The 19,022-nt window shown below is 34.2% G+C and overlaps 2 protein-coding genes across 4 annotated transcripts in view; one reads left to right on the top strand and one right to left on the bottom strand.

Moving 5' to 3' along the window:
• CCDC198 (coiled-coil domain containing 198) overlaps positions 1-19,022 on the top strand; it is a 496,778-nt gene that overhangs the window by 164,399 nt on the left and 313,357 nt on the right. The gene's annotated exons all lie outside the window — the stretch shown is intronic.
• The window catches only part of AP5M1 (adaptor related protein complex 5 subunit mu 1), a 43,287-nt gene that overhangs the window by 13,188 nt on the left and 11,077 nt on the right, over positions 1-19,022 (bottom strand). For 2 of the 3 annotated variants that reach the window (XM_049706255.1, XM_049706254.1), the window contains 7 exons: positions 17,612-17,839; positions 16,899-17,038; positions 16,088-16,173; positions 15,879-15,997; positions 12,941-13,037; positions 10,409-10,487; positions 2,456-8,290 (listed from right to left, as the gene is read on the bottom strand). In XM_049706255.1, the coding sequence (XP_049562212.1) occupies positions 8,272-8,290; positions 10,409-10,487; positions 12,941-13,037; positions 15,879-15,997; positions 16,088-16,173; positions 16,899-17,038; positions 17,612-17,839 (768 nt within the window). In that variant the 3' untranslated portion in view covers positions 2,456-8,271. Of the gene's footprint in view, positions 1-2,455; positions 10,488-12,940; positions 13,038-15,878; positions 15,998-16,087; positions 16,174-16,898; positions 17,039-17,611; positions 17,840-19,022 lie in introns of all 3 variants that reach the window. The other variant, XM_012536543.3, reaches the window with a different exon arrangement.

Here is a 19,022-nt window from a genome sequence, read left to right as displayed (position 1 = left end):
GCCAAATGGACAATTCATAAAATTTTGATAGTCTGAAGGCATAACTAATAACTAGTTGCATGAAAAGGCCATTTTTAATCTTTGATGTAGAAGGGAATGAACACTAATCAAATACCTATGTACTTAGAACTTTGTATCATTCAATGCTCACAATACCCTATGAAGCTTGGAGGAAAGTGAAGACCACAGACATTAAGTAATTTATCCAAGACCACCCAGCTTGTAAATGGCAGAGCTGGGATTTGAAATCAGTCCTGTATGACTTCAAAGATTATATATTTGCTCTACATCATTCTGCCTTTATGATAAATGGAAATTTTCAAAATAATCACTTGGAATTCTTGGATACTGGCAACTCTACTTCATCAGTATATGGGACTCACCGAAAGCTGTGACTTTATGAGGTGAGGGGAGTCATAGCATACCACGTCATATTATATTGAACAAAACGAGGATTGACTCTGGTGAATAGTGGGGAGCTCACAAAGCCACTGTAGAGTGAGTTCCAGAAGGGAATTTCTAAGATGAGAGTGCCAAATGCTTTAGGGTTTACGGAAGCATAACTGCAAAGAATGTGTCCTATGATGGGTAACAACTGCAGGCCTCCACTGTTGCTAGTCTAACAGGTTGAGCCAAAACGCTGCACACTGTGTCTGAAGAGCAGTGTCACAGACGGTGACAAACCCTCCAAATAGTGTTAGAGATGGCAATCACAGGGTAGAAACCACCTGTGCTGAATGTGAATGGAACTACTGTTTGCCCAATGGACTTTTTATACACACATGCAAAACCATAATCTCTCGACATCATTGATTTGTCTCAGGTGGGAGGACAATCTGCTTTATTTCATATTTAACATTTCATTGTGTTAGTGAAGCACACTAACTGTTTCTAGTGGCACTGGGAATACAAAGATGCAAAGATGAATGTCATTGTCCTCAAGGAGTTCAAAATATTGGTGAGGAAGGTGGGGTAAAGTTTGCAAACTAATACGTAAGAGCAGTGCTCTAGAGCTTGCATTTTTGTTTTACTTACACACATATGCACAGTCGTGTATATATGTATGTATATATATACTCAAATGAAACAAGGTTAAGAATGTGTTCCACAGTTCTACTGGATGTGAACTAAAAAATTTAGTTTTTTAATTTATCTGTCCATTGACAGATGAATGGATAAAGAAGATGTGGCACATGGGCTTCCCTGGTGGCGCAGTGGTTGAGAGTCCGCCTGCCGATGCGGGGTACATGGATTTGTGCCCCGGTCCGGGAAGATCCCACATGCCGCAGAGCGGCTGGGCCCGTGGGCTGTGGCCGCTGAGCCTGAGCGTCCGGAGCCTGTGCTCCGCAACGGGAGAGGCCACAGTCACAGCAGTGAGAGGCCCGCGTACTGCAAAAAAAAAAAAAAAAAGATGTGGCACATATATACAATGGAATATTACTCAGCCATAAAAAGAAATAAAATTGAGTTATTTGTAGTGAGGTGGATGGACCTAGAGTCTGTCATACAGGGTGAAGTAAGTCAGAAAGAGAAAAACAAATTCTGTATGCTAACACACACACATGGAATCTAAAACAAAAAACAAAAAACAAAAAAACAATGGTACTGATGAACCTAGTGGCAGGGCAGGAATAAAGACGAAGACACAGATGGACTTGAGGACACGGCGGGAGGGGGAAGCTGGGGCGAAGTGAGAGTAGCATCAAAATATATACACTACCAAATGCAAAACAGATAGCTATTGGGAAGCAGCTGCATAGCACAGGGAGCTCAGCTCGGTGCTTTGCCAAGGACCTAGAGGGGTGGAATAAGGAGGGTGGAAGGGAGGCTCAAGAGGGAGGGGATATGGGGATAATTGTATGCATATGGCTGATTCACTTTGTTGTACAACAGAAACTAACACAGTATTATGAAGCAAGTATACTCCAATAAAGATCTATTAAAAAAATAAAAATGCTAAAAAGCTATGACTTTTTAGACCATGGCATTTTAGATTGGCATTAACTCTGCTTCATGACTTCTTGCATTATCCACTTGCAGTGGGTAATGACAAAAATACAGAAGTTATATTATAAATAAATATCTGGGTGTACTAAAAAAATTTAGTTTATCAACTGAGTACAACGTATATTAGCATATCAACAAATTATATAACAGCTCTTCACTTATATATTTTCTGTATAATCCTATTTATACATCATTACATTTTCTTCATTGATAATGCAGAGGTAAGTCTCATACGAGCACATGTGAACATTCATTCAAAATTAGCAAGGAAGGGAGGCAGAGAGGGGAGACAGAGTGTGTGAGTGTATATTTGAGTCTTTAGGAATGCGTTAGTATGTCTGTATATTAAGGTGGAAATTAAATATAGTAATTCCTTTAGAAGTTTATATTTATCTAAATATCAAACATCTGGAAGCAAAAAATATTCCCTTGCAATGTATATACTTACTATATTAGATGTTTCTGGGATTCTCTTTTTGGAGAGACAGACCTCCAGGGATATGACATTGTCCCTGGGATGCCCTTCTTTCCTTTGTCTGCCTGGTGAACTTCAACCATCACACCTCATTGGACAATTTCTGTACAAACAATATATAGAAGTAGTCTTCCATATTACAGTGCTAACACATTGCAGGAGTTATAATGTACCATTCAAAATCAGGTACTATTTTTTGTCTAGTTCTGGAATGGTATATAATAGGAGCACAGTAAAAGTTTAATATTAATTATGAGTTTTTATTGACTAAACTAAGTTCTCAATTTCAACTGGATTACTCAGCAGTTTTTAAACCCAAATCATATGTTATGTTCAACTTTGTTTAGGCCTTTAACATTAAATTAAATGACTTACTATTTTAGTATGAGGGAAATACTTTAATTATGGGCCTGAAGCCACTTATATTCACCTTAGTTAAAAAGTCCTCTTGCTGCTACCAGTTAACAAGCTGTAAGCATTATTAACCACTTCTCCCGGTGATTTCCTTAGCAAAAGTGGAGTTAGAAGCTTGGCATTTGCTTTATTTTAGATTCAAAAAAACTTTTTTAAGATTATGAACAAAGACTGAAGTTCCTTAGAAAAATGTTAAATAAGATATTCATTTTAAATATAAAATATCCAGGTTAACGCAAATGAAATATTTTTTATCAATTATTTCTATACTTTATATGATGCTCTGTAAATACTACAGAAATGGTAAATAATAAAATATCTGGCAAAGAGGTTCTCAAGAGCCTGTAGCATAGGCTAATAATGTTTGCTAAGTGTGATAGAAAGATTTTTAGGCTGAAATACAGAAGACTGACAACTGGTCATCTTGGTGAATCTAAGAAGACAATTCTTCAAAAATTACTTAATCCATAAGAGATTACAGAATACTGAATTGTATTCAGTAACACCTGCAAGGGACCAAGTAAAATATGGTATTTAAACCCCTATTAAACACTACACTTCTAAAATATAAAAGTGATTTAGATTGTTCATTTTCCACAGATGAAAGCTAAAATTCTGAATTTTTAATTATTGACTTTCCCCCAATTTTAGCAGTACATATAATACTTATTAAATTTTTAAATGTCAGATTGGTATGCCTGCTTCCAATTGCTGTCTTGTTTAATTCTCAACTTTTTCTTATGAAGTAGCTCAAGATAAATGTAGCTCAAAAAAGCTCTCATAATTATCAAGCTATTTTTCCAATGCACATATTATATATTCAATTACACACTCAAGTAATTTCACAATTGTTTTCATTTAAAAAATTATTTTCAGTTGATTATTTCTTATGCATTGTAGATTCTGGGAGGAAAGTTACATAAAGCATTTGAAAATAATTCAAAGGTGTATTCAAGTGAATGAGGTTTTTATTTTAATAGGATACTTTTCCTAGTGACAATAATCTTTAAAAGAGAAAGTATTAATACCTCAATATTTTGAAGTAAGATAGCTCAGAAACACAAGTTAAATGCTATTTATTTACTTTTCTAAAATGTACAAATGACTCATTTTTATTATCACTCATGCACTGTAATAGCTGGGAGAACAGCAGGTTGCTTGAAGATGTAACAAATATTCTTTGAACACTTCAATAAACAGAATGTAAACATTCACTTTAATAATGTTTCCTTTGTTAATGCAAAACTGAGTGCATTTTTTCCTTGTCTCTGGTTGAGTCATGACTAGCTGAGTAGCAACAGCAGAGCGCTGAAAGAATTTTTCAACAGCAATTTGCTTGTTCTAATTTACTTTTCAAGGTTGATGATCAGGATCATTATGTGGCTTGCAGAACTATTTCTATTAACTTGATCCAGTCATTCCTCTTGTTCTCATCATATTTAGTTTCCCTGGCAGCTTTAAGTGAATCAGAAGTGCCACTGGTGCTCCAGTTCTATAGTTTCATATACAAAATGAATTCCTATATCCTTTAGAAACAAATCTGTCATACTCATTGAGAAAGTATGGGTTCTTTGAAATGAGTGACTCAGATACGAAATCTTTGCCTTTTGTTCTTCAAATAGAAATACTCTTTCTGGTTAGTGGACCTATGCAACAATAATACCAAAGCATTATCTGTTCAACCTTAACTTTGTTTAAAGAAATTCTAAGTAGCCTCGTGTTTTGAGCTTGAACACAATCATCACTCATCAACAAGATTAAGAAATAAAACTCAGGTAATTTTTAAAATTTACATGATGCATACTGGAAAAGGCTTATTTTATTTCAATGTATAATATTCTAATAATGTAATGGGAAATAATCAAGTTATTCTCCACATTTTCAATAAATTTCAAAATCGCTGAATGTTTTCCCAATCTGCTTTCTGTGAGGGAATGTGTATTACTATAGTTCTAACATTTAAAGAGTGCCAGCTAAGTGATTTGGAAAATTCAATGGTATTACATTCTTCACACTAAACAAAACTATAAAACTGGCAAAGAAAAGAAACTCTTACTTCAATCACTGGCAAATTAACAAAGTTAACAATATAAATAAAATGGATCACACTTACCAGGCTTTGCTTCTAAAAGGGAAAAATCACAGGGTTTAAAAATATAGTCATTAGTTATCTCTTTATATAACCTGCAGAGGGCACTAAAGTCCCTTGAAAGAAAAAGTAAAAAATTTAAGAGGGATAACAATAATTTTTCATTTTTATTTATTAGTAGTATGTTAACTAAATAACCTTTTTTTTCCACAGAAACTATCATTTAAAGAGAAGACATTTAAAGGAAACATAGTTTGATTTTAAATGTTTAATGGAGTATTAAGATATACAAATTTTCACGTCCTACTGGAAAAACAATTTAGCAGGTGGTTTCCACCCCAGGGCATCCGTCAATATGTAAATGCTGTGCATCATATATTAACACCACACTACCATCAATTACACAGATTGGCCAGGGCCTGAGAAAAGTCAACCTGGACCTCAAAGTAACCTGCTTACAAAGCAGTAAATTAGTAATACAGATAAGGCATTGCATTGCTCCAGGCTATATACGGACGATAATGTTATCATATCCATAAAACTGTTGTTGAAAAAAAACCTAGAAGCTAGCTGAAAAGCTTTCAACTCATAAGAGTTTTAACCATTTTATAAGAGTAACCTCAAGAGTTCTTTGGTAATATTCATTTTATGCACCTCCTCATTACTACTGACTAACATTGTGTTTGCAGGGAGGACATTTGAATATTTAACTTTAAATATTCTTCTTCCTCTGACATAATGAAATATTTCATAGGGAAACCCACCAAGTTGTACACACTAACATAAAACATTATATAAATACCCACACACATACATCTATGCTTTACATAAATATATTTTCTCTGATAGCATATTTCAAGATATATTGCAACATTTTATTAACTAAAAATTTACTGCACAGAGTAAGTTAATTATTAAAAATACTAGTTTCTTAGCAACATGGCCAGGGGACCCTGCCTTCCATCTTATATTTTTTCTGATCCTCAATTTTACCATGGTTAAGTAACTTGCTATCAAAAGATATTTAGAAACATTTTGGTTACTAAATTCAAACTAGAGATGTTCATTTGGCATAAACATAAGTTAGATATGCATTTATTTGAGTCACTGTTTCAATTTAGAAATTGGATCACAAAAAGTTTGAGCCAAAAAAAAGGTATAAGAAAATTATCCAAATACATAACTTGCAAACTGATACTAGAATAATGAACAATTATAAAGCATTAAAAAATGCTGTCTATAATAATAAAACTAGTCAAGAAACACATCTTACAATTTTATTCTTCAAATATTGTGCAAAATTTCATAGAATATTTCAAACTTTAAAGTTATGGAGGAAGGGTACCCAGTTAAATGAGAAAAAGGCAGAAAAAAATAGTAAACAGTACTGTCGAAATGGTTATTTTGATAACTTAAAATAATCAGTTTGAAGTATTTTTGTAATGGTACTTTTATGAAAAAAATCTTGATTCATCATGGGAACAAAACAAGCTCTTTTTCAAGAAAGGACAAAGTTAAATAAAGCTTTGAAATCACAAGTCTTAAGATGAATAATTGTGTACTGCGACATGTTTTCCCAAATTGGATTTCTTTACCACATACCATGACATTTTTTAATGGAGGCGGATGGGGAGAAACTGTGCAGTTGAATAAAATAGAAGCATTTTCTCAGCGTAAGTTGTAGCTTTGATTTTTGGGTTATCTCAGGGCCAATAAATATACACTCTAGTATATGAAACAAAACTAGAAGATATACTTAAACTGTAGTCTTTGTTTCTTCAAAGCCTATGTTTTCTAAAATCATTGTTAGGCAAAGTAAAAAGAAATGTTTGTTCTATTACATAAGAACTAAACTTCATTTGGTATTCAATTGACTTTCTAACTTAGCAGACAGGACTTTTACATCTTCAAATACTGAAAATAAATTGCATTCTTGGCCCTTGCTTTAAAAGGTTATAGAGAATAAACGCACACCCTGGTAGTGTTCTAGTGATCTCCCTAATCTCAGTTGCACTTTGTCAGAACGAGGTAACTGGTAGTTAAGTGAAATACCCTAGATCAAAGGGGGATTAATCACCAACTGAATCCTTGCTGAATAAACCTGTCATTCAAGAAAATTATTTCCACTGAACTTAGCAGAGGATTGAAGGTATTTGCATAACAGGGACCTACGTACTTCAGCCAGGTTAAAAGGTTCAGAATTCATCCCATGTTTAGCTTTTTGCCTCCTTTTCCTTTCAGCAGCCTGGTACAATGGTTTCTAATCTGATAATACAGCTAACTATCTAAATGATGTCAGAACAGGAAAGTATTGCAAAGTTTGGATGAGGGATGGATCAATTTCACTTTCAGTAACTCCTAAATCTGATTTGTTGGAATTTAAGATGTAATCCTAAAAAAGTCCCTTAAACCTGAGAACTGTTTATTAACATCCCTTTTCTGACCTTTGTCTTAGAAACAACCATTCTGCTGTGGCAGCGGTCCCTGCAGAGACTCTGGATGATAACTCGACCTACCTTCCTCCTAGGGGTGGTGCAGGAGTCCATGAATATCTATAAAGGATTCTGAAATACTATAATAAAAACTAGAAGAAAAATACTAGTAGTTGTTCTATGTATTAAGTTGTGCTTTGAAATATCTTAAATCATACAATGTATATATAAAACCACAATTTTAACTCACTGAAAATATTGAGTTGGTGTGAAAAAATTAATTTTGTAAGACTAATGCTTAATTAAAAATTTTTTTAAAAATTTAAGAATTCCTGATAAGGCTATTTACTTCAAACCTGACATTTGAATCAATTATTTAAAAAGTAAAAGGTAAAAAATGCCCACCACTGTAAGGGGATTGTCTTACACTGTTAAGGGTACTGCTGACTTTAAAAAGTTTGAGTACATTTTCAGAAATGTAACACTTTTTGTACATTTTGGATCTACTGAAGAATAATTACCCATATGATAGACATCAGATTTCATAATCATATTTTGGCACTAAAGGGAATTTAGCAATTTTGCATCCAGCGGTCTGACACCATCCAAACCTTTAACTGGAAGTAGGTGCTCATATTCAGTGCAAACACACAGCATCTTTCAAGTTAAAAAATGCAAAGAATAGTTATCAAAGAAAATGAATAAAATCCATAGCGAGATAATATTTTAGAAAATGATTGAAGTTTTAACCCAAGAAAGGACTCTTAGAGTGTCTTATAGCTTAGAATAAGAACATGTCAATCACGATTAAGCTTCTGGAATCGGAATCCCTTTGAAATGCAGCTGTTTCTTCTTTAATTGTGGCAGCGGACTCTGAAGAAAAGAAAGGTCCAGCCTTAAAGATGAGTAAGGAATACAAAATAGCTCAGGATTAGTTGTGGAGTTCAAAGGTCGCTAATTACACTAAGGAGTTCCCAGACACAGAGAAAACATTAAACAGGTCACCTACCAAACGGGAAACAGACTTTGTCTTCAGAAATTATCCTGAAGTGACAGGTTTCTAGACAAAATCAAAGCATCACAGTGTGCCCAGCTGATCTCAACAGGATGAAAACATGAGTTAGTTTTAGTTCTGTAGCGTTATGTTAGAATGCAATGGCAACAGATGGCATCAGGTTCCCCATTGTCCCTACACTTTTCCAGTACTCCTTAGATTTTCCTCAGGTTTCTAGAAATGTCAGATCAAAGATTCATTGGTTTTTACGATTGCTTATAAAGTTTTGCCTAGGGGATTATTACACTGAATCTCAGCCTACTCACTAGATAAATGCCTCTTCCCTATTTTAGTATACTTTGCTAAACACTTATACAATCAAGATGTACAAATGGTTCCGTTAATATAAGTGAAATGTTAAGCTTTCCTTGTGTTTAAGAGAGATCAAAAAACTTAAAGGGAATGATTTTTTTCTTTTTTCAAAAGGAACGTTTTTACTACTGATTATCTATGATTAACCTAGAACAACAAGCTAAAGTCCTGGTCTGGAAGTTACTCTGTTTTCTTCATTACTTGGGATAATTTTGAACATAGAACATTATGCCATGATAATGTCTTGCAGAAAATGAGTTTATGAGTAGGATTGACCTTAATTTTAAAAAACTACATTTCAAATCCTAAATTTCTATGCAATCTCCTTTCAAACTACCATAGCTCTCTTTCAAGAAGTTAGCAGCTTTTTCTAAGCTTTTCCTTAAGAGACTCATAAAAAAAAGAAACCAAGATATAATTTAATTGACTATTAATCTGTAATGCGTATTTTTTTTATATAACTCTTCTAATTCTGTTCTGTAAAAAGAAACTTGACATGGAATAGGTTTGGAGGTTCTTGAGATTTCATCTTTTCTTGAATGGTCATTTAAAGTCCAACTTGACAATGAACTACTTTGAAAACAGAACGTGACAAATAATTGTAAAGACAGGTAGAGAATAAAGAGTATGTATGACTGGATGGTTCCTGAAGAAACCCAGAGCATGCCAATAAGGAAGCAAGGGTGACAAATTTAAAGAAAATGTGCTACATGAAACTGAAATAAGATTTAAGTGATACTCTCTACCCATAAAATAGCTTTTGATTTTTACCTGAATTCATTCATTAATGAATTATAATAAAACAGGAAAAGACCGATATTATATCTAAATTTATATTTAAAAATTTGGCTGCAGATATTCAGTAATCACAAAACACTATGCTCATCTTCTGAAGGTATCCCACTCCTCTTAATATGCTTACTAAACAAAATGTTATTGTGGCAGATTAATAAGCTTGCCTGAAAAGTAACTCCAGAACAGAGAAAAACAAAATAGAATTATGCAGATTCTTTATTAGTCAGTAGGATAGTTCTGATTAAAAACAGGTTACTATTTAAACAATTTTCTTTCATTTTCATCAGCTGTTTTCTCAAGAGATTTACAAAGTTGTTCCTAATGTGGTCTCTGGTATTCTGTAACAACACATCGTACTAGCACTTAGCACTTAGGTTTGGAAGAGCAAATAGTTTTTTATCTTGCACGTCATCTACAATCTATTGGGAGTAGCTGCCTGCAGCTCTGCACTGAGGAGCCTAAGCCCATATCCAGGAAGGCTCAGTGGAGAAAGAGGACTGTGACTGATTAGCCATGTCTGCCACAGGGGCAGGAAGAAACATGTATGGCAGGGCAACCCAAGACTAGTCTACAATAAGCTGAAAGTGAATCACTACATTTTATGCTCTGAAATCATACTTGAGTAAAATCAAAGGGTAATGAAATTGGATACATTAGTGTTTAAAATGTTCTTTCAAACTAGATCAGACTAAAAACATTGAACAAGAGCATTTTGTAATTAAATCAATGATTTTCACTCATAGGTTATATGCATACACCTTAAAAATAAAAGACTGTGATTTAATTTATGTTACTATTGTATAAATCCCATTTAAACACGAGACAATTACAGTAATAATGATCCATATGTTACTGGAGCAGGAGCTTTAGAATTCCAGATGTAATAGTCAGAAGAAATTAGTTTCCGGTCTAAAAAAAAAAATGATAAGATTATATTATCTTAAAAATTCAATGAGAAAGCAAAGTCATGATATTTAAAATTGTGGAACACAATTATTTCAAGGAAGGCAATACTTTGAGATATCCATTTCAATTCAATTTTTATCAAGGCATTATTATAACTTTCACCACTTTAAAAATATGGCTTCATTACATACATGAATAATCCATCTTTTAGCTTATACATGCCAAAATCCCTCATGCCAAATCTGCTAATTTTTTTCTCACATCTTCCCTAAATTCTTTTTATTATAGACCATTACTTCAGCTACAAAAACATTAAAAATAGTTTTATTGTTACCCTTCTGTAACCTCTTCACCACAGTTCTGATTCTGATCTTGCTATTCTTTATGCATTCAAAGTTTCAGAGATGGAAATACACACCCAACTTTCTAGTAACGTTTTAAAAAGGTTGCTTCAGTGGTTTCTTATTGTTCTGATCAAATTTAAGATTTCTGTTTTAAGAGCTTTGGACAAATGAAAACCTCTTTAAAGTTTTCTGATATGTAAAACTGAGATGATAATGCTCATTTGGAGCTAGACATGTGTATGTTCTTATTCCATACATCTCTATGTATCCAATTCTGCCTTTTATACCTTCTTCATAATGAAAAGGATAGAGGTAGGATGTATTACTTCATTGCCTTTTTGTTGTTGTTTGTTCAGTTTGAGAACCTAGTAACATTGAGAGGCAACATAGCATATTGGTTAAGACATTGAGAGGCAACATAGCATACTGGTTAAGTGGTCAGTGTCTAGAGACAGACTGCTTGGCTTTGAGTCCAGTTCTGCCATTTACTAGCTATGTGACCCTATTCTCTCTGTTCCGTCAACATCCTCATCTGTAAAATGGAGATAACAACACTTACGTAGGGTGCTGTAAGGATTAATGAGTTAGCACACATTACATACTCAGAACTGTGCCTGGCACACAGTAAGCAATAAACATCAGCTATTATTATTTAAATTAAGATTATTAGCATTATTAAACTATTTTCAGAACTAAGTTGTATATTATGAATATAGATTTTATTGTCAAGATGATGGCAAAATAAAGGTTTTTACATAGTTGCACGAAGTGATAGTTATGCTCTGAAACTAATAGAAGAAGGAAATAAAAGATTGGTCGTAATTATGCATTTAAAGTGACCTCTTTCATTCATATATTAAGAAGCAGGTGAATTACTGAAACATCCCATTCTGTATTATAATCTCTGAAAATTACTACAATATGTTTAGTTAATATTAATAAGATACAGTATTTTAAACATTATCTAAAGAGACAACATATTTCCCATAGACAACCTAAAATACTGGTCTGTTTGCATTTAGACAAAACTGCTGGTTTGTCCAAACTAACAACTGTATTGTGCCTTCATTTAAAAAAAAGAAAAAAAAAAGCATTATGAAGACTCTTCCATATACATGAATTTCTCTAAAAAGCAATGAAAAAATGATGTAGGAGAAAGCACAGGGATGTATGGAGGTAAAGAATATGGCTTATTCTGGTTATATTACAAAGAATATATTATTGCCATTCACAGGTTAATTCCTTAGAATTCAGTAGTTCTGAGTTCTGTAATTCTTTAGAAACTTTCAAGTACAAAGTCTTGTCTTATCCTTCCTAGGGACCCTAACCCTTAGTTTAAGAAATACTTACCTAAATAGCTTTATTCCCCTTAATATATGAGGCAAAAATGTTGCTGCTTACGTTTATCTAACTCTACCTCATTCTAGCTACTTTTTTGTTCTATGCCACATATCTATATTTGATCTGAATTAAATAATTTTGAATTCATCTACAAATTGCTCTGTTTCCCCTCCCTATATTTCCATTTGTACTATATGTGTGTGTGTGTGTATACACACACACACACACACACACACACATTTCTCTTACCCTCCTTTTGGTAAAACAGAGTACTAAATAATGCTCATTGACTACAACATTTGCTAAAAATATTTAAAATTTTAAGTAATAATCATACTTAACATTTATTGAATTCATCCCACATGCTAAGCATTAATGCTAAGTGCATGGTTGATATGATTTTATTTAAACCTCCTAACAACCCTGAGGTAAATAATACTACTAATTCCGTTTTATATATGAGGAAACTAAATAAGAAGTTCACTAACTTGCCCAAGAGTAAAAGAGTAAATTATAAGCAGAGCAAAGCAAATCCAACTTTAGACTAGAGCCCACCTCTATGTCAATCCTTGCTCATCCAGACCACTTTACAAACAGGAGAAGGCAGAGGGCAATGTATATAAACTGTTACACAGGATGGATTAGGCCAGAATTTTTATAAATCGGTATTATTCTCTGATCTTTTTCTGTCATATTTTAATTTTATCTTAGTTAATAATAACATAACACCACTTTAGTTACCTTAAGTTAGTTTGAATCTGTACAACTTACATGTACTTATTTTTGGTTTTCCTGATGCAAAAACTTGAACTGAATGCTGATCCGCATAACACCCAGTGAGTGTGTAATCTAAGATCCTAAAATGAAGCTAGAACAAGAAGAGAAATGTACCAAATTAAGGTGATTATTTGGTAAAAATGATGGTCACATTTTTTTCCCTTGACACAAGTTTAGGAATTTATTTCACAGAGTTCACAAAATAAAAATCACAAATAATACTGTGTGTGTTTGCATGCGAGTGCACATACTCACACATATATACTCACCTTTCCCTTCTGCATTAGGGTCGTTTCTTTGTAAGGCTGCCATTATGAAGTGCTTAACACATACCAGGCCCTTCACTAATATAAACTCTAATCTGCACTGCAAGGTATCCCTATTTTACAAATGAGGGAACTGAGGTTCAGAGATGGAAACACTAAGCGTCCCAGTAGGTAAGTAGTAGAGCTGGCATTTGAACTCAGACCTGCCTGACTACAAAAGCTGGTGCTCCTTCCCCTATGGTGTTTGGTGTTCTGTATGTTCTCTCCAATCTCTAAGGCTATGTGGCTGTGATAGATTTCAGATCATAATTCTTTTATACACCTTTTAGCAGAACACAATAAAGTAATTGCTAAAACAGAAACACCAGTTTATCTGGTGTTTGGAGGGAATGAAACGCTCTACTTAATTTTTCAGAAAACTAAAATTTAACTTTTACATAACTAACCTTTCTAAAATGTAATGAATGTAATGAATGAATGTAAGCTCCTGGATTTAATTGATAATGTGGTGATATCAGTATAAATGCCAATTAATATATTGGGCAATAATAGAGAGGGCCATTAGTACCTTCTCTGAAGGCATAGTGCTGGGCTCTCTCTGAGCCACAATGATATTCACATGAACCATGAAAGGTCTATTCTTACAGAACTCCTGCCTCCTTTTGCTGTGATTCTCATTTTTGCTGCTAAAAGCTTTTGATTTGGCAATATCCTGATAGCTTTTCTATACTTTTTTTCTTCCTTCTCCCTTCCCTGCAAATTTCTCTCTTTTCCTATCTTTCTCCTTTTGATTGCCAAACTAACTGATCACAGACACAGATGTAATTTTCAGATCTTCTCAGCAATTTCTTCCCTTTTGCAACTCAAATTATCTAATAGTAAAGGGCTTTTGCTTGCTTGTTTGGTATAATTCTGGATGCTGGAAGTTATGACAAGGTTGATTTCCACACAACTAGATATTATAAAAATAAATCTATTCATTGAACACAAATACGTACTACACGCTTTTGATGCGGCTATAAATGGTTAGGTGATGAAAATGAATAGAAGAGTCATAATCCCTACCTTTGAAAAACATATAGTATAGTGACATCTCACATTTTTTTCTGAAAAACATCTGGAAGAGGGAATTTCTATAATAATCATTGAAACAAAGCTCATGGACATAGTTGAAGCCAATACAGAAGAAATGAATATCACTAGTGTACTTCTGACTTCACTACCATTTCCCCTAGTTGCTTTTACATATAGATTTCAATCTCTCTTTGATTTCTTTGATACTACTCTATTTAGGTTTTCCTGCTACCTTTCTGATCGCATTTTCACTTTCCCTCACTGATTCTTTTGAACCTTCCTCCTATTTTCTCTTATCTTTTTCTGACCTTATTCATTTCTACTGCCTCAACTATTTCTTCTCCATGGATAACTCCTAGATCCTAAGAACAGTTGAGCTTTCTCTTGAGAATCAAGCTTTGGGTTTTAAGCCACCTACTGGACACCTATACTGGGGTAAACTGCTATTACCAGCAACATATGTGATATGAAGCCCACTCCCTCCCAAATTTCTCCACATTTCTTCTAAGATACAGAACTTTCTTCTAAGTATGTATATCCATTCATCAAATATTTATGTGCTAGGTACTGAACTAGATGTTGGGAATATAACAATGAATGAATGAGATTCACACGGTCTTTGCCCTCCTAGAGCTTCAAGTCTGGTCTAAGTCACAATTTTTTAATGACATCATCTTTGACTTAAAACTATTTCTTATCTTTCTACTTAATTAGTGAGATTAAAGGCTATATACCTTTATCACAGCTCTATTCCTTTTTCTCCCTTCCTTTCTCTTTCTGTGACACTACACTAGTTCAGCATTATTAACTTACTACCTTTCAGCTGGAATACTAATATAGCTAATAAATAGTTTCTTTGTCTCTAGTTTTTTTCTTCACTCACCTTCCTCACATCCATTTCAGATTGATCCTCATAAAGTATCACTTTCTGGAGGACCACTCCCGTACTCAAAGAAAGTATAACATTTTCTAACAAAGCAATGAAAGCCAGATTCAAATCCTCTACAATCCAGACCTAAATCACTTATTCAGACTTCTGTGTGACTACTGTTTCTAGCACTGGTTCCTAAACATGCCTTGTTATCCTTCATTCCTGTGATTAAGTCATTCAAGGCTTCATATCGATGCTTACCTGAGCCTCAGAGTTTTGCCTAAACTCCATCTCTACTACAAAGCTTTCCTTGATCACTTTGGTTGGAAGTGCTCAGTCTTTTTTTTGAAAGACCAAAAGCAGTCAGTCCTGATCAGTTACTGACATGCATCATTGAAAAATCCCTAGAGGGCAAAGACTACATCTTACATTCTTTTTATACAAATCTCAAATGTGATATCTAAGAGCTGTGTAGAACTAGGCTAAGTTGAGGTATTTAGGTTTTACATAATTCTTTCACCTTAAAAATTTTAAAGTATTAAGTGAAATAGAAAGTGATTACTAAACAAAAAGAATCTTACTAAAATCTAACAGAGGACTTAGACAAAAAGAACAGAACTCCAAAAACAAAAAAATGTTAGGAAACATTAAAAATCAATTATATGCAATTTGGAACAAAAGGAAAGGCTTCTAATGTAGTGAGCCATATAAATATATTTACCTTTAAATACGCTGTGCCTCCAATGCAAATCTGGTCAAATGGCTGCTTTTCATGGCTCTTGGCTCCAAAAGTTACAGTTCCAGAAAGACTAATTTCCATTGATTTTGGGAACTTCTGTCCTAAAAACAGAAATACATCAATCAACTATTATAAATTAAATAGATTCTACAGCAAATGAATGAAAAAAAAATAAACAAAACCTAGTTTACCAATATTCCAGATCAATAAGCTTTTCTCTCGAAATACTTCAAGCTGGCCAAAACTAACTTTGTATTCCACATGTGTGACTGGACCTCTTTAAAAAAGAAATGGACAAAATGGAAAGAAAAAAATAATCATAGATATAACAGTTTAAAGAGATTTAAGTCAAATCTTGCTACTGTTACTTAATACAAGGACAACATAAAAGCAGATCTGTATTCAAGTTTGCAGAATAGAGTAGAATAAATAATGAATATTATATCTCAGAAAACACAGAAACACTATAAACATTTTTTTGGTGATGCTATACATTTCATTATTAATTCTAAAGATAACTACAAAGTCATGCAGAATGTATTAATACAGGCACATAGATTGACGTAACATTAAAACTGTGATTTTACTATATATTTATGTATCCTTTGAAAAGAACTATTCTGTAGGACAAACTTAAAAGTAGAACTGATAAGGAAGTAATCTTATGATATTAATTCACCAGGTTTTCTAGTTGGGCTTGATCTGTATGTTGAGTACAGAAAATTGTTAGAAATAAAGCCAGTAGTAAAATAAACCCTGAAGCAGCTACACTGGCTGAAGTTTATAATTTACTAGCAAGTAGTTTAACCAGAAAAATGACGATATTTAAAAATAAAGAGATTATTTTTATGACAATGTTTTGGTTAAGAATCAGCATACATTTGAATAACATAAAATTTTTAGATCTTAAAAATAAGGTAAAAACCAAGACAATTTATTATAGGGCAGTGGGAATGTACTAAAGAAGGCAGAGATCATGGCATTATGTTACTTTATTCCTACCTGTTGTAAAAAGGTATACGAGCTTCACAGAATTCAAAACTATTTTTCACACTTTCATGAAGTTTTAAATTAACTGTTATTTTTAGTTGTACTTCTTCCTCTTTTACTTGATAAAAACCCAAAATTGGTGGCACAGGGACCTGGAAACAAACATAAACACATTTTTATATAATTCTCAGGTTAATGGGTCTAAAATATCAGTGGTGATGGAGAAAAAAGGCTTGCAGTAATATAGTCATTATATACAGATATGACTTTAATGACTAATGGGTTACTCCAAGTTATTTTGATAATAGATGATGAAGCTACATTCCTTCTAAGGTCAGGGATTCTTGCATCTCTTTCTATTTCCAGAGGTGAGAAAGGTGCCTTACAGAGGTGTGTGATACATTCTTTTTCCTACTCCTGCTTGTTCAGATTCCCTTCCTCCAGGGTCTCTATAACCTGCAACACAGAACGTGCACTAGACATACTGATCACTGACACCCACCCACAGTTTCTGCTGCCCTGCTTGTAGCTTGACTCCCCAACCCTCCCAAATCAGCAGTAGTTTAATGGGTCATCAATAACTGATTGAAGCGAAACAATCTGAATCTTCTGGTAAATAACTCATGAAAAGTTCTTGTTTGGACCAAAAGTATGGATGATTTGCTTACAACAGAATTCATAAATATGAAGATTAGCAAAGTCCCAACTTCTCCAAGGTTGTTTACCTGAGAAGTGTAGTAGCATAAGTTGAATGACTCTAAAGGTGGAGTGAGTGGAAATTTGTAAGGCCCACTAAATGCAGAATCATCTGCTGCATCAATGCTACTAGAAGTCAGAATGGCAGAGTCGAGAGATGTCACACAAGGATGAACCAGAATATCCTGAAGTGGAGATCCATTGGTGGGGAGACTCAAGCTGATGGTAACATTTGGCATACTTCCTTCTAAATCACACTGCAACACAAACAAACAGATATTACCAAGATCTTTGAAGCATACATCTTTTGAATGAGGCCTTTCTTAATTTATCTGAGTCACTTTCCACAACTTAATTCACTTTTCTCTCAAGGTATTATTCTCATTGCTTTCTGTGTTCTGGTTAATGATTCTATCATGCTCTCAGACACCCAAGCCAGAGACCAGGAGAGCCTTCCTAGAGCCCTCTGCTTACATTTAAAACCCTTAAAAAGCAACTTTTCTTCATTCCTGTTACACTGGTACAGGCCCTTACAATTTCTGTCATAGCCCTCTAAGTGTATCTAGACTCACTTTCCCCTAATCAATCCATCCTTCATCAATGCTAGAGCTATCTTGAGCTATCTTAATAAAACATAATTCTAATTATATTGTATCCATGTCAAAACCTCTCAATAGTTCCCCCTCAGTTTTGTATTACTTTTAAAGCCTTTTGCTGTTTGGTTCCCATCTACCTCTTTAATCATTTTCTACCCTGCAAGTAATGCTGGAGACACATTGGGGACTGTCAGAGGATCAGAGACTTATTCTCCCAGCTCCTCTTATCCGTGAGTAAGCCCTCATTCCTATACTAAACACCTTTACTCCCATAAATCTGTAGTGGCTCTTTTTCTCACCCAGCCAGATTGATATACCTTACTTGGGTGTGTGCTGGGGGCCCGGGGGGGGGGCGGGCGGTGGGCGGTCAGGCTCTTCCTTTATAACTCAAACTTGACATTTACCTCTATTAAAGCACCCAATTACAACTGTCCAATTGAGGCATATAAGGCTTACTGATAACTTTTGTTTGGCTAGACTTGTACAATATGTTAAGAGTTGGTGGAACTCAGTAGGTATAATGCTTAGCTCCAAGTGCAAGCAGCTAGTTCCACTATCATATACATAGTCTGCATTATGCATTAACTGCCCGCTCTCTAGAGGTGAGATCAAATGTCTGTGCCCCTGTTTGTTTCCTTCTTTAAGCTTTAAGTTTTTGAAAGCAAGAATTATTATATTTTTCTTTGTATCTCTAGTGCCCAGTACATTGCTAAGTATAAGAGATACTCCAGGGACTTCCCTTGTGGTGAAGTGGTTAAGAATCCGCCTGCCAATGCAGGGGACATGAGTTCGAGCCCTGGTCTGGGAAGGTCCCACATGCCGCGGAGCAACTAAGCCCGTGTGG

This window comes from Orcinus orca, chromosome 2 (genome assembly GCF_937001465.1).
Source record: "Orcinus orca chromosome 2, mOrcOrc1.1, whole genome shotgun sequence".
NCBI classification, from domain to species: domain Eukaryota; kingdom Metazoa; phylum Chordata; class Mammalia; order Artiodactyla; family Delphinidae; genus Orcinus; species Orcinus orca.
Note: the sequence above shows the minus strand (reverse complement) of the source record. Positions and strands in the feature narration are given on the sequence as shown.